The sequence below is a fragment of the Neodiprion virginianus genome, chromosome 6 (genome assembly GCF_021901495.1).
Source record: "Neodiprion virginianus isolate iyNeoVirg1 chromosome 6, iyNeoVirg1.1, whole genome shotgun sequence".
NCBI classification, from domain to species: domain Eukaryota; kingdom Metazoa; phylum Arthropoda; class Insecta; order Hymenoptera; family Diprionidae; genus Neodiprion; species Neodiprion virginianus.
The window spans coordinates 21,450,384-21,466,781 of NC_060882.1; the positions used below are offsets into that span (position 1 = coordinate 21,450,384).

Sequence of the window (16,398 nt, forward strand, 5' to 3'; positions counted from 1 at the left end):
GTATATACAGTTTGAGTCGAATCGCTGTAACCAAGAAGTCTCAGCCATATTTGTACTTTCATTTTTCTTTCACCGCTTGTGTACTGCTTTTGCAAAAAGAACGAAGCTGAGAGCACAGAAGGATTAGAAAATAGCGAAGGATTACAACGTCGAATTTATTAAAAATGAGAAGACCTGTGTCGTATAATCCTCAAGTGTAGAAAATCGAAATACATAAAATTCGACACTTGGAAAGGTAAATTAGATACAGGAAACCAAGATACAAAATCGTGGAATTCGGGTAATTATTTATATCTGCGTTTTCACTTGCAATATTCTTATTCACTCTGACATTTTGCTGTTTTAGTTTCTCAACTTTCCGCGTTTCGAACTTCTATGAAATAGATTTTTGCGTCCATGAAAATTCGTAATTGTGACCCTTCTATTCTCTCATTCTTCTACATTCTACATTCTACACATGAACCTAAATCTAAATACAGGATGAGTTCCAGAACAACGGTAGCCGTCTTTACGTGGGTTTCTTACGTGCACCAGTCGCTCCTGGCGTTCTTTTCTCTGTTCTGAAATTTGAATCTATTGGTAATTCGACGCACAGTCGATATTCGAGCCGATCTAACGTTCAAAATAATTCATCACCCCGCAGGTTAAAACTGAGCGGAATTTCACTCCGGGACGACAAAAGGACGCGAAACATCTCGTCGCGACTTGAGGAGAAAACGAGTGAGAAACGCGCTCCTCGCCGTGTGCCAATAAAGACCAACTACCCGCCAAAATTCCACCCCACAGCCCCCGGCAGCCCTCCTCGTCGCATTTCAGTCTCGGTCTCGGCTCTCTCGCCGAGTTTTCTGCGATCCGGATTTCGTCGTCAACAAGTGAGCGGGACGATATCAGTTCCTTTGAAATTCCAAACCGTCCTGCAGGCAGGGATTCGAAGCGAACCCGAGTTCTCGCCCCGCTTGTAATATACGCGGCGTCACTTCGGGCCCCGCGACTTCCGGCGGCTCTTCTTAGACTTACAAATAAATACATCTACGCCATCAAGATCTCAAATATTGGCTTCTCTCGCCCTCCTTGTTATCCGAGGTCCCCGAACTCTGCGGCCTACGCCTGCTCTTTGTCTTCTCGCTCGAGCCAAGTAGGCCACTACATCATCCGCCCGCGAATTTTCAAGGATCAACCTCCGGAGACTACCTTCGTCCTTTTCTCTTCACCCCTCAAGATTTCCCTATACTTTCACCCGAAAATTGCGAAAAGGGAGATAAGCACTGCGCCGACCGCCTCCACCTTCAATTCTTCGAATAAAGTTGCCGATCCTTGCAGAATGCTCGGAACCTTTCTGTGATTCAAAATTCAAAATCATCCCTTGAAAGTCGCGGTGATCGAGAATGAATTTCACTAGGTGTGCAACGTGAGAGCTCGAAATAATCTTGCTGGACTCTCGACTGGATTAAATATATGTACACAAAAGTCTTCGCGTGTAATGACCGCAAACTTCTACCAGATCCCGTTTTCTGCATTACCAATGAACATTAATCACCAGATAGCGGAAACGACGATACGAGGAATTTGAAAAATCAATTAACGTGTGAACTGGCCGAGGATCCCCGACCGTGAAACGTTCGACGTCAACAAGACGGGCAGTCAATTAGGCTGGCATATATTAGGACGATTGACTGACGTGAATGTGGAGGCAAACGGAATCTTGCTTCGTTAAATTCACCCCTGAACCCCGTATGTTTCATTTCGTCGATCAAATTTGCGTACCAAATCAACGAAACGGAGATGTGAAAGTCGATGCCTGACGGTATTTCCCCGCAAATAATGTGCTTGAAATACGATCTCTGGTTGCCTCGCCTTTTTTTCTTTCATCGCCCCTCTTGAGTATTCGAAACTGATGTGATTCGGTGATAACGTGACTCTCACTCGGGAATGTTTTGCTTTCGGCGAAACTTGCCGTCTTCGAATCGGGTGCGGATAAAATTTTCACCCCGCTATTAGAGAAAAATTTCAAGTCAGTCAAATCTTGTCGCAATTTCAATTTATGTTTGGACGAAGTTCGAAAGGAATTCGATATTGCACAGGTTAGTGTAGGTATAACGGTGATGAAATCGACTGTCATTGAGCGCCGTCTGGTTTATATTCGTTCTCTTTTCATCCCAATGAGGATCTTGAAAAATTTTTCTTCTTATCGAGGGTAAAACTTTGAATAGAAAGTTTTTTTGCAAATGTTCAAACAAGCGCTTACTCGTTATCTTTAGGGGTGATCTTCGACCTTCCTTTTGCTTAGACCGACTAAATTGGATCCAGAGTTTTCCAATTTTCACGCAAGATTAATCAAATTAACATTATATAGTAGTAAAAGTGAAAGCGTGCGATCGAGATAGGAGTTTAGCTTCTCTAATCCAGCTCATCTGTCCCTTGCTTCTTCATCCGAACTATATCCAAAGTTTGAGGCCTAAAAACGCCAACTTTTGATCCACCGGTCTCAGAGTGTTTTGCTCAAGTTTTCCACTCGGGTAATATCTCAAAGAAATAACGATTCGAGATGAATTAACGTTATCGATATTTTTTGTTCAAGGAGTGGAATGACTACAAGCTGAAGTGGAATCCGGACGATTATGGCGGGGTGGACACTCTTCACGTTCCGTCGGAGCACATCTGGCTTCCCGACATCGTTCTTTACAACAAGTGAGTATCCAGAAAATTACTTTCAATGCATCGTTCGAATCACTCGACCGACCGATAAGACCAAGCGGGAAAATCACTCTGCTTATTTCGCAATGTCACTGATATTCAAACATCGAGTCTATACGAGGATAAAAAATTTAGGCTCGTTCTCAGACTTCTCGTATCAACATTCTGGATCTCTGGATCTCGGAACAATTGAGTAATGATGGAACGCGGAGGTGGCGATGTTATGTCAGCAATGCAAACAGCGTGTATTCGTCCTCGGAATTTACTTTGCCTCGAAGGGTTCCGACTGTTCTCGCACAGAGGCATCTTGGAACAATAACACCCAGCCAAACATGCCTATTATGTCATTCCCAGTAGCGGGAGATTAGACCCCGTTGTTGTTGCTACGAACTGCTTCTTATTCAGAAACTAGCAGACAAGATGGAGGTCAGAAGCCTCTCGGCTGTTACGAACAGAGATTCGGTACACTACCTATTCCCTTTCCTTGGTTTGTCTCAGGTCTAGACAACCGTTTACTCGCTTCTTGTTACGCATTGTGCGTGCGCGATAAGAGTTTATGAAGACTCGGCGTCCGATGCATCGAAGCACTTACGAAGGCGTTAGGGAAATTCCAGCATCTAGGGGTTTTGTTAAAACGACCTTCGAGCAACGCGTGTAAAGTGCGTCGCGATATTTTTGGACTTTCTCGACCTTCGAGTATTTGAATCGCATCGAGTCTGGGGATGTAGTCTGAGATATGAGACTGTTGGAATTTGAGGAAAGTGAGTAAATGTTTACTGCTACGGGACTACATTTATGCTCTGTACGCAGTGGCATCGCGGCATCGATACCGAGATAGTGTCTTTTATTTCTGTCAATATTCGAATCTATTTGCGAGATGTATTCCCGTATACATTTTAACGCAATAAACCTTGAGCGTCTCATCGAGCGTATATTACTCTACACGCTCCTCGATTTCGTACAACGTTCGTACATGGTATATAAGTGGCTGTAATAAAACGTTAGGGTGATTAAATTTTTTCATCGCAGTTATTCTCCTGCGCACTAGCTGGTGAATTCTGGGTGAGTGAACAGAAAAACGATAGACACGTCTGCCGGGAGTTGGTTGGTTAAATTCATGCAGCCTAGTTGTGCTTGTTGAACTGCAAAACTTGACGTATACCGGGGCTTTTCATTCCGCTGGCAAACATTTCCCGCAGCTTGGATTAAATAAGTGGAGTAAATCCAACTCCGCCTAATTATTAGCCCGACACTCCTGCTCATCAGACTCTGCAAATCTTGATAATTGTTTCACTCGGAACTAGGAAACCTTAGTTCCTTAATTGTTTACGACGTCTTCCGTACCGTGAGCATATCATCAAACATGCAGCAGGTTCGCAAACATCATTAGCGCCTACACGGTACGACAAGAGAGACGTCGCGGCGAAGGAAATACAAAAATCCAAATCTCATCTTTCACTCGGTGATCCCGGGGATGCGCGTTTTTCGACCTCTTCTCAGAGTGACCGGTTCGCTCCGAGGCAAAAGTAACAAGTAAACTAATCTTAACCTACTTCACTAAGCCCCGCACTCAACTCCAACCAGTTTGACCCTCTGTCTCGCTTCTTTATCTCCTACATTCGCTTCTCTAATGCGGCCTGTGCAGTACCTCGTTTCCCAGTTTTAGTAACGGCGCCTGACGTCGTCAGAGAATAAAATGCTGACCTCAAGAATCTCGTGCTCGATATATACATGTACGTATATATATATATATATATATATATATACCTACAAGGCACTGCGTAGGATTTTTCAGGATTGAACGAGTCCTCCCTTCGAAGCTTGACGCGAAATATTTTCCAGAGTATAACTTATCGATCCTCTCACTTCCTTCCCGTGCAGCCGTCGTCTGGTTTGGATAGCATATAAGACCCCGTATATTTGACTGGAAAAAGGATAAAAAATAAAAAAAATAAAAAAATCAGTCAAATACACCAACCTTCATCCGGTATAATGTCCCCTGAAACTTATCCGTTGTATCTCGACTTTTTACGCTTCGATCCGTGGACACGCCCATATTTGAATATGGATGCGTTGCAAATGGATTGTCATTGCTACAGCTTTAATTGTGGTTACCATATTATTATTATACCCCGAAACGCTGAAACGTGAAGTAAATTTCAAGCTGTTTTAGAATGTCCGTGGGCCTCAGGGCTGCGCGACGCGAGCCCGGAGCTAGAAGAGCCCTGAATAAGATGAGATATTCCGTAACAAACAGCCCTGCAGACTCCGCGGCCTCGTAGCGTGTTCTCGGTTTATTATTATGGATGGATACGCAGACGCAAAACTTATTACTCCACGCGCACCGCAAGGAGAACTCCGTGCCTTATACCTGTCTTGGTACACGGCAACGGCGATACGGACAGCGTGACGGTGGCCTAATATATGCCCAAGAACCGAGTACCAAGTAGCGAATAGGGAGTCGCCCTGTTGCTGCTTGGAAGCTTTTACACCCTTCCTGACCTCCGCCCGCGTCTCGAACCCCGCAGACGCCGCCGCCTTGCGAACGAGGCGCGTGTCCCTCTCACGCCGCTGTCTACGTGCAGTGCTTTCGCCCCCTCACGGCGTTTTTCGGTCCTCGACTTCACCGGCAGCTGTGCAGGTAACGGGTTACACGAGTACCCGAATTCCCGCAAGACTCGATAAACGGATGGCCGGACCTTGAAGTATTCTCACGTGGATGTGGAAACGGGTGCATTTCACTGGTCTTCGAACTTTGATTTCGGCGCGGTCCTCTGACTAGGCTGAAAGCTCCGCGTCACGCGAACAAGGTTACTACGGCGATCGGTGGTTATTCGGACCCTTTGGCTCCGTTCGACCTTTCACTCCCCCCCGCGAAAGGTGGATCAAAATTTATGGATAAACGGCGTGCCTCGAGTCGCGGCCTGGCGCACTTACGTATCTCTGACGAAGGTACGACGCACCCTAGACTTCGGACGTCCGAGGGGCTCGCCAATTACGAACTGTTTCGTACGTTATAGGCCGAAACCGGAGTTTGAAATAGGTTCTGCGGCAACTGACTTTTGCCACCGATTAACCTGCGTTTGGTCATCCGTGTTGCTATTCGTGTTTAAGTCCATCCCCTGGAGAGAATAGAGAGGCGGATCGTAGCTGGCACGGTACTTTCGCTCGGACACGACCGAAGCTTTGCGAACGTGGACCGAAGCTTAAGAGACGCTGATATCGCAGAAAGTGGTGCGGCTAATCAATCGGCTCTACGGTTGAAACCTTTTTATCCGTGAAAGATATACGAACTAGGGAAGATTCTGCGAGCCATCTTTGTCTTCGGAGATGCGTGACGGCACGCCGCTCTCTTCTCTAAAATCAATAACTTCAGTTTAGGCTCACACTCCTTTTTTGCCGAGGCGAGCGACTGTCGGCGAAGGCTTTATAGGGCGGTTGGTGAAAACTCAATTTCGTTTCTCTGTTAAACTCGAGGCTTCACTCGTGTCAGGTTACCCTCGATTGCCAATTTGTACTCTTTCGGGGTAATTAACTTTATCTCTAAGCCGTGCACGTCTGCGTACCGATATTTCATTCAACCTTCATCGACCGATGAAAACTTCAAGGAGATACAAACGAGCGGTATTAATTCCAACATTGTACCATCGTCCTCCTAGAAATTTCCCTCTGCGCTCATGATTTTCACCAATTACCAATTTCCTACGAGTAATCCAGCCGTAGCTCCGTAGATCCGACTCGGCGGTATCTTAAGAACGTGCGTCGTAGTAAAGGGGTGTAAATTTCAATGAACGTCAAATTCCTACAGCATCGCTCGGTGCCCGAAGGTGCAGGTCGTGCGTGGCTTTTCCCGGCACTGCGGTATCGCGACTGGCTACTTTTATCTTCCACGATACACGTCTCGTTCGAATTTCTTACACCGGTGCATCCAAGGCCCGTTGACTCGTACTGATTAAATCACGTCTCCATGCTGACGTCACCACGAGCCATCCCAGTTCGTTCTACCGATACGCGGATCACCCGGCGTCTTCCAATCTTCGAAGCATCGCGCACTGTCACGGTTATCCATCGACCATCGTTCCCTTTCGTTATTTCTTTGCAAAAAAAGGACGCTCAATTTCTCCGCGGCACGGAGCAGCAGCGCGGACCACGAGTCTGTATAATTTTCGATCCGCGGCTACTTTGCGACAGCGAAATCCACCGCTTGATTTACACCAATCTGTCTATAGGTAGCTCGAGCCTTACTTAGCCGCGTAATAACTTGGTCAAATTTATGAGCATCTCAATCTTAATTGGGTTGGGTCACGTGCCGTTTCCCCTCGACTCGCTGCCCCTTTACTGCAAAAAAGGGAAAGAAAAAGCACACTTGCAGCTTTAAGGAATAGCGGGATGCGGCCCCGACTCGCAGCTGTACCCACACTCCGTATCGATCCTGGCTCGACCCCCGCGCCCCTTTCCCTTTCACCTCGTCCCCTCGGCCCCCTCCTTTTTTCCTCTGCAGCTGAACGCCATCCGCGACGAGACCCAGTCAGGCAGACCATCTGAAAGCTTAATACGTGACCCAAGATTTTATTGAATTCTTATTACCCGGCGTGCGGCTCTTGCTCGAAACTACCGTCCGCGTGGCGGTATTTCTTTATACGTCCCGAAGTTCACCCAGGGCTGATCGCGGGGGAAAACATGTACCTACCGCAGGATGCTAAAAAGACAAACGTTAAGCTACTCGTCTTACTTTCAGCGCCGACGGCAACTACGAGGTTACCATCATGACGAAGGCGATTCTTCATCACACCGGGAAGGTCGTTTGGAAGCCTCCGGCTATCTACAAGTCCTTTTGCGAGATAGACGTCGAGTACTTTCCGTTCGACGAGCAGACCTGCTTCATGAAGTTCGGCTCCTGGACGTACGACGGTTACACGGTGAGTTTATACGCACGAAAACAGACGTGGGAATGGTACGTAAAGGTACCGTATACAATTAACGTGCGCTGTGTAGAATCAGGCAGCGTTAAGAATCTCATCGCCGTGAGCAAACATTGACAAGGGAAACTGTGCAGGAGTTAATCACAGCTGTTGCGAAAGTTTGCGACGAGGTCGTCGATTGGCGATATTTCTCTCCTAGATTTACCGCCTAGCCGTGAAGCGGGCGGGTCGGGTATATATATATTCATCCTCTGCAGCCTGTGGGGAACGGCGGAAAAGAGCCGAGAAGAGTCGGACCACTTGGAATGGTTGGACGGCTGATTGGATCCGACGTTGTCGCCCTTCGGATCGGATCGAATCTGCCGGAGTAAGCCCGGTGAACTTGTTACCTGTCCCCGGGACAATAATTTGTAAATACAGCCACGTATTCCGGCTCGCAGTGGCCGCCGAGTAACCGGCTCTTGCACGTCGGTCGCGAAAAGCTTTTACTCCTGATGAAAACGAGGTTTAAAATACGCGCTGGAACTATCGCTGCAGGCTCTGCGGCTACTCGGAGGTCTGAAAAATCGCTGTGGATTTAATTAAGTTGAAACGTTTCTTTCTTTTTTCGTGATACGTTTGTACGGGGCATTTAACGTCTAATTGATCTGACTGAAACTAGCCGACTCCCGCAAGAACGATTGAAATTTTGCGAAACGTGAGATATTTGATTTTTTGGAGATTTATAAATCGAAAGCGTTTAGACGTCTAGCTACAACCGATTAGAATACGTGAAAATTGACAATTTCCGAGTTTCAATTAACTATACAACTTGAAAAATGATTCAGGTAACTTTGACAATTGTAAAATGCAAAAAATATGGATGCCCTTAAAAGAGTTTTTAAAAATAAGAAAACTTTAATTTACTAACTAGTTGAACAATATTCTTACGTATTTATATAACACACGTATTCAATCTCACGAAAAATCGAGAGTGGAAGAAATTCGTAGCACAGTTTTTGACGAACCTAAGAAACTAACTTTCTGTTGATTTTTCATGAACCTTTAGAGGTATCCGTATGTTTTTGCACATCATGACTTCAAAATTCAATTGACACTGAAACTTTTTTCTTCGCTGATAATCTACAGGCTACACACGTATAAACGGGTTTGAATAAGAATTTACAACGATCGCACACACTCTTATCGATCGTCGGAAGGATTTGAGAAAGTTTGAACCGGTTTTGGAAGGATCTGGATTTCGGTCAGGTCGATCACACGTGGAATGGCCTATATCTCAGAGGTGTAGAACGGCATCCGTTCTTCCTTAAAACCGAATTTTCTTCGCTCACTTCAAACTTGAGAATATCTAAAACAATGAACTCACGAATCGTGATAAGAGCTTTTGACAATTACCCGGCTCCCTTTAGCCCTCCGTATGGAGCTAACCTTTTTTCTTGAAAAACAATAGCGGGTTGCGGTCGAGGACTTTGGGATCGATGCCGGTTCCCGCGGGGTCCGACTGACTGGGTCCAGCGACGTCTGGGCGGGGCTGCTGCCGGAACGTTTCGGCGCCACCCCGTCGGAGGCAAATCATTTTCAGCGTAGAGTAGATTCGTATCGCTCGAGCGATCCGTTTCTCAATTGCATCGATATAAACGTCGTTAGGTTACCCTTTGCATTTCTATTGGCTCGGGGAAATCCTTTCCGAGGCGTAAAGGACCGAAGGCTGGCGTATGTATACATGTATATGTACTCGACGACGGGCGAAGCCGAAGGCCGGATGTCAGAGCGCGAAGATTTGCAAAAGTTGTCTTTGAGCCGAAGGGTGAGGAGCTTGTTACACGAATGAAATTTAAATCGACTAAATTGGAACGTTTGTGTGCGCAGGTGGATCTCCGTCATCTTCAGCAGTCGGAAGACTCGAACGACATCGACTTGGGGATAGACCTGACGGACTATTACATCTCCGTCGAGTGGGACATAATAAAAGTGCCTGCGGTTAGAAACGAGAAGTTTTACATATGCTGCGAGGAGCCCTACCCGGACATAATGTTCTACATAACACTGAGGCGAAAGACGCTGTTTTACACGGTGAACCTGATAATACCCTGCGTGGGTATCTCGTTCCTGTCGGTGCTCGTGTTCTACCTGCCGAGTGACAGTGGTGAGAAGGTGTCGTTGTCGATATCGATCCTCCTGTCGTTGACTGTGTTTTTCTTACTACTCGCGGAGATAATACCGCCGACGTCCCTAACCGTTCCCCTATTAGGTAAATACCTCTTGTTCACTATGGTGCTAGTGACGTTCTCGGTCGTCGTGACCATAGCTGTGTTGAACGTGAACTTCCGTTCGCCGGTTACGCACAGGATGGCCAAGTGGGTGCGCGTTGTGTTTATACAAGTGTTGCCTAAGTTTTTACTCATCGAGAGGCCGAAGAAGGACGACCCGACGGAGGGCGACGACGACGGCAAACCCTCCGACGGCATTCTCACGGACGTTTTTCACCTACCGGCCGAAATGGAGAAGTACATGCCGTACGGCGCGAAAAGGTACAGCGCCGACTACGACGTGCCCTCCGTCCCAACGACGAGGTTCGACGCGGCCCCCATAGCCGTCGTCGCCACCATGGGGCCGTGCTTCGACGAGCCTCATCCCGCGCTGCCTTTACCCGGGGCCGACGACGACCTCTTCAGCCCGGCGAGTCCCGGCTGCGGCCACGACGACGTCAGTCCGACCTTCGAGAAGCCGATGATCCGAGAAATCGAGAAGACCGTCGAGGACGCCAGATTCATTGCTCAACACGCCAAGAACAAGGACAAATTCGAAAGCGTGAGTCTAGCCGACGGCTTCCCTTCCTACCTTATACGTCAACCCCTCTGTGCTTTTAACGTTGGATCGCTTTGCCTCCATCGCCTTCCGGCTCTCGTCTCGTTTTCGAGCGGTAATCGTTTCCAGTTTCAAACGCATACTCGTAACGGAAACGGAAATTAGGAATCCTGTCACGTATGTCCGGAAGTCCACTCTTTGCGGGACAAAAAACGAACGTAACTTTTACACCCTGTCGCGTTATCTTGAATCCGGTGATGATATGCCTGATATCCTTCTTACTTACACTCATTAAACGCACTGCTCTATTCCTGTCGTATTACGTAAAACTTTGCCAACTCTGGTTTACTTCGTGCAGATATACAGAATTCTTGGGTTACTGTGGAACTCGTTAAAGCTCGATGACCGGAAGTATGTAGACCGAGCTTTAGTTGAATTTTTTTTTTTTTTAATAGAATCAATCGATAGGAAGCATTTTTATTGACAATAACGTCGATCATTTCGCATTAACAGAAATAATTCGACCGACTTACTTCAAATTTGTGAACAGTATTGTTAGATAGTCGATCGTTGCGACGATCCCAATTTTCATTTTTACTTTCACATCTTACAATGTTAATTGGATTTTCTTTTAAATCATGATTTTCTAACGAGTAATCGAATTTCAAATTCACCAGTCACCAAACGCTGTGAAAAAAGGAAAAATCCGCATCAAATCGATTACGCGAACAGAGCTCCGTATACGTATATACGTAAATTTTGAATAAAAGAACGATAAATTCCCAAAAATTTACCCACCACTTCGGTCCTGTGCGTGTATTTCAACCGAAACTCGATGCAAGTGAGCAGAGCACTCGTCGTCATGACAGACTGAAATCCATCTGCGGGAATTTAATTCCTCCGGCAGGGTCTCAGGGGTACGAAACTTGGCGCCGCGAGGCGCGTTCTGAATACCATAATTCGAATTACGCGTAGAAGTTGAGATGCGATTGAAGAAGTGAGCGGGACCTCCTTCACCGTCAAAGGTGGTGTTTCCATGCGTTTTGCCGGATATCTCAAGTGTACTTCGTTGTCTGTTACCAGGTTGAAGAAGACTGGAAATACGTCGCTATGGTACTGGACAGAATATTCCTCTGGTTGTTCACCCTTGCCTGTGTCCTCGGTACCGCCCTGATTATACTCCAGGCGCCGAGCCTCTACGACACGACGAAACCCATCGACATAAAGTACAGTAAAATAGCGAAGAAGAAGATGATGCTGATGAACATGGGTCCCGAAGAGGATTAAACGTGAAAAATCCGCGCTGTCAAAGCCAGCGATGATGTATCCTGAAGAATTCGGAGAGCGATAAATTTCCTCTCGGTTTTTTGTTCGCGCTGCGTAATTCCGAACCGCGGAGAGCGGTTGTATGCGGAGAATAATCGTCGTCGCGTCGACGCTCGTGTAACGAAGACGAACAACACCTGGACAACAAGAAATCTGTCAGCTGTTTAATTATTGCGAATGCAAAGTCTCTCGAGTAAATTGCGTGGTCGCGTTTCGTACTTGCGTTGGTACTTGTTCGTTAAACGATATTCTCTCGGTCATTAGCGCACACTCGCTTGAATCCGTTCACACATACCTGAATTGAAAACGTGATTATAAACGCGTAAGATTACAAGTGCCAAACTCTCGGAGGCGAGCGAATATTTTTGTAAATCTGGTTAAATTCGCGCAAAGAGATCAGACCTGGCTTCAACGGGGCTTATCTATTTAAACTGCCGTTTTATAGAAGAATTAAATCGCCTCGAGGCAACGTTAGAGCAGCATCTGTATCGATTTCTGAAACGGCCTCTACTTCCACGATACATATATAATACATATATACCTTAAACGGCGTGAAAGGGGGAAGAGGCAAAAGAGGGAGGGCTAAAAGGTGGGAAAACGAAACAGTTTTGCCAAAATTCGATTTGCAACTACAAGGTCTGGCCTCGCCGCTGCCAAACGACTCGTCAACGTTCAACGCTCAATTTTTTCAGTTCAATGAGGGGAGAATCGTGCCAAATTATTAGAAGGCCTTGATTGTACCGACCTGACGCGGACGAAAATGATTCGCTAAAACGGTATATACATGTACGGTATACGTAAGAAACTAAAATTGAAAAATGAAAAACACGACTAAATCATTGAAAAAAAATAAATAAAACAATATAAAATAACGAAAATAATGTAAAAAACACGGCACGATCAACCGGAAGTGTACGGAACATTCACGGAAATTGCCTCAGCATTGTCATCTTCTTTATCGTCAGAGGCGGAAATCACTTCGATCGGAAGGCTTTCGTAACATCGGTCAACTACCCGATACCAACGAATGAATTCCGTCGGGTAAAATGATGGAACCTTTTCATTCGCCTCAGCCTCGGGTTATGAATTCGGACTATTTTGTTACCAGTCCTTAAGGTCTTGCAACGTTGATCACCGTGCATTGATCGAATATCCCATATATTCGATAAGTGAAAACGGATTGATTGAACGACGCTGCTTCATTCTTGAAACAAAATACCACGAGATTGGATCCATGAATTTCTGCGCAAAGTGTTTTTCGTCTCTGTAACAACAATGATAATTATAACGCTAGTAATATAGTTATTAAAACTAATACTAATAATAAATAATAACGATAACACTAATAACAATAAAATTAAAATTAAAAAAAAAAAAAAAACGTGACGAATAACACTGATGATAATAATGATGAAACTAATAATAACGATAACGATAACCATCTTATTACTATCAGTAATAAAATAAATAATGTTAATAATATTAATAATAATAAAGTAATAAAATAAATAATATTAATAATATTAATAATAATAAAGTAATAATAATAATAATGATAATAATAATGATAATGATAATACCAATACCATACGATTATAAATGTATAAAAGCGCCGATCAAGTGGATGATGATAGGTATATGTGAGGAAGAATAAAAGAGAACGCAGGAAGGAACGTAGAGATGAAGTGGCGAAAAACTACTAGTTACGCGGACTGCAAAATTGGGAGAACAAAAGATGACAATCTATTGATGCCAGGCTTTTCAGGTTTACCCGATGAAGCGAAACGATCATGATTGAGCTAAAAACGAATCCTTCGCTGAAATATAATTGCGAAGCTTGCGATACCTGCAATATATGTCGCACGTGCAGCGTAAGAAATATTTTACCGACCTGACGATTGCCAATAAAATTATAATCAATTCTCAACGATATATTGCGACGATTTAAGTATGTCGCGTTATATGATCGCATAACACAAGAAGCCGAGAAGACGCCTGGGAAATCATCGAGTTCGAGCTATCTTTGGGATAGGTGTATAATGAAAAAGTAGTGATAAAGAAAATTGATTTGCTCATATAATAAAGTATAACATTGTACGGTAATGTTTTAATAACGTATGAATAAATGGATGAATAATTACTATAGTTAAATACTACGATAATAATAAAAATAAAAAATAATAACAATAGTAGTAATGATAATAATAATAATAATAATAAATAACAATAATATTAATAACGGTAAAAAAAAAAAATAATAATGTTAATGATAATAATGTTAAAAGTAGTAACAACAACAACAACCAGAACAACGTTACGGATGAAAAAGTAATAATTTCTTCGAAGACAACAATGACGGGGCGTCGCAGGGGAGGAAGGAAGAAGCCGAGGACGATATGATAGAGGAGTTGCTTTGCATACAACTTGAATAACTCCGGCGAGGAAATCGTATACCTAATACACGGTTGGGGCTGTGTAAAAGACGAATGCAGGGGACATTACATTACGTATAATATATAATGAAAAACGGACAAAGGGCGGACGGAGATGGAGACGGATATACATACATACTTTAAATGACGTATTTAATGATAATGATGAAAGGAAGTTATTATGTTAATTGAATATATTACCTATGAAGTATTAATTAAGTAATGATGATCCTAATGTAAGATGAAGAAAAAGAATAATAATGAATAAATAAATTTAAAAAAAAATTACTAATCATATTCCAGGCTGCTCAGACATGTACGAAGTTTAGGTAAGGTAATTGATAGACAGGTATAATACATATTGTGTAAAGATGGATAGCTGGGAACTCTGATTACGTTTTAACAAGTATAAATAATAATTATAGGTGTACGCGTTATGCACAAAATTGCGTTGTACGATTCAACCCTTGAATTTTAATCAATCGCTAAGTAGCCATAATTGTAGTACGTGATATAAAATTTTTTATATTAAACACACACAAACACACACACACACGGAATACATAATAATATTATAATAATATGCGTAAATAGATAAGAATCATCTTTCCCGACGGATTATTTTCACGCGTCAACGTGACAATAATCGTTGAGTATGTACATTGTTCTATTATTCACGCATTGCATCTTTTGCATCTCATATAATGAAAGAAAATCATTTCGCGGTGGTGTATGACAAGTAAAAGAAAAAACGGTTAATCAACAATTCTTCGCAATGCTACCGCTGAATAAATATAAACGAATTGATATAACAATACATCCTATAATATTGAATATTGTTATTAATAGAAGGATTACGGAGGTAAAGTTAAATAACAACAACAACAACAACAACAATAATAATAATAATGATAATAATAATAATAATAATAATCGAATGTTAATAACAACACTGATAAGACAACTATGTATAATATTGTAATGCTAATATGAATAACAATTTTAAATACTATTTTATATGTTACTTATTGTTAGACGGTCCTCAATGAAGTTCTCTGCATTAAAAATTTATCAGCTAGTCATATACGTGATAACGATTCTATTTTTTACAATTTGAATTTCACTGCGCGTTCGCAATCATTATCGAGAAAAAGAATATTTTTTAGCGATTTTATTCCCAGTTGCGCCCCACTTATAATTACGATTTCCGGTGGTCGATACACCTGGCTCTCGTCTCCGGCTGTTTCTCGGGCCATTCCCACAACATTTTCATTCGCATTTATCCCACAACGTGTGTAACACCTTGGGGATATTCTTCTAAAAAAATTCTGTTCAGTATCACAGGTACCAGATGCCTTCTGCCGCGTCTCTCTCTCTCTCTCTCTCGCGCGCTCTCACTCTACCTTACCATAATTCCTATCTGTTGTGTGTTTTCGAGGTCATAAATTCTCCACGCTCCTTTCCTATTTTTTTTTTTTTTTTTCGCCTTTTTTCCTACCACAAGAATAAGGTGCCGCCTAGTCTCATTTCGGCAAGACAACCCGCCCTTCTTACAGCCTTCACATATTTCATAATCATTCCTCACGCTCTGGTCTCTCTCTCCCTGGTTAGTTTAAGGAGATACCTCCGACGCTAGTGAAAATTGATATTTGTACGGTTGTATTTTACCCAGTATATTGTGTAACATAACAGTAAATATTAATTGCAAATTATTTATTGATTATTGAAAAGTAAGAAAAGAATTTGTAAAGAAAATTATCTGTGACAAATTACATTTTTATTATTTTTATTGGGATTCTTTAAGGCCACTGTTGCGCCTTAACGTCTGAATGATTTCGTCGGTACGAGTCGATGGATATGAAAAATTTAAAAACATTCTTGTACATCAATGGTTTCTATAAAGGAATAAAATTTTCGATGAAAATAAATCTTCAATCTTGAAAATATTGTAAAATACTTATTTTTTCGGAATGAAAAAATTTGGCACGACAAACTACAACGAAAACGTTACAGTGCAAGAATCTCTTCGATGTTTCCATATCCAACAACCTGTACCGTCGGAATCATAGCAAAAATATTCTCATACTTTTACTCTCACCGTCCAGTTATATTCATCTTTCCAACGCTTTGTACACGGTACGCCTGCAAGGCGTTAATCTATCGCGATCGTGATTCGAAAATCTTCGTACCAAGTTACCGTTTCAATTTTCATAGCG

General features: G+C 43.2%; 1 protein-coding gene across 1 annotated transcript in view; it reads left to right on the forward strand.

Moving 5' to 3' along the window:
- LOC124307063 (acetylcholine receptor subunit alpha-like 1) overlaps positions 1-13,074 on the forward strand; it is a 105,822-nt gene extending 92,748 nt beyond the window's left edge. The window contains 4 exon segments of the mRNA XM_046768380.1: positions 2,579-2,688; positions 7,433-7,613; positions 9,486-10,427; positions 11,508-13,074. Coding sequence (XP_046624336.1) covers positions 2,579-2,688; positions 7,433-7,613; positions 9,486-10,427; positions 11,508-11,711 — 1,437 coding nt within the window. The 3' untranslated portion in view covers positions 11,712-13,074.
- Positions 13,075-16,398: the final 3,324 nt, after the last annotated feature.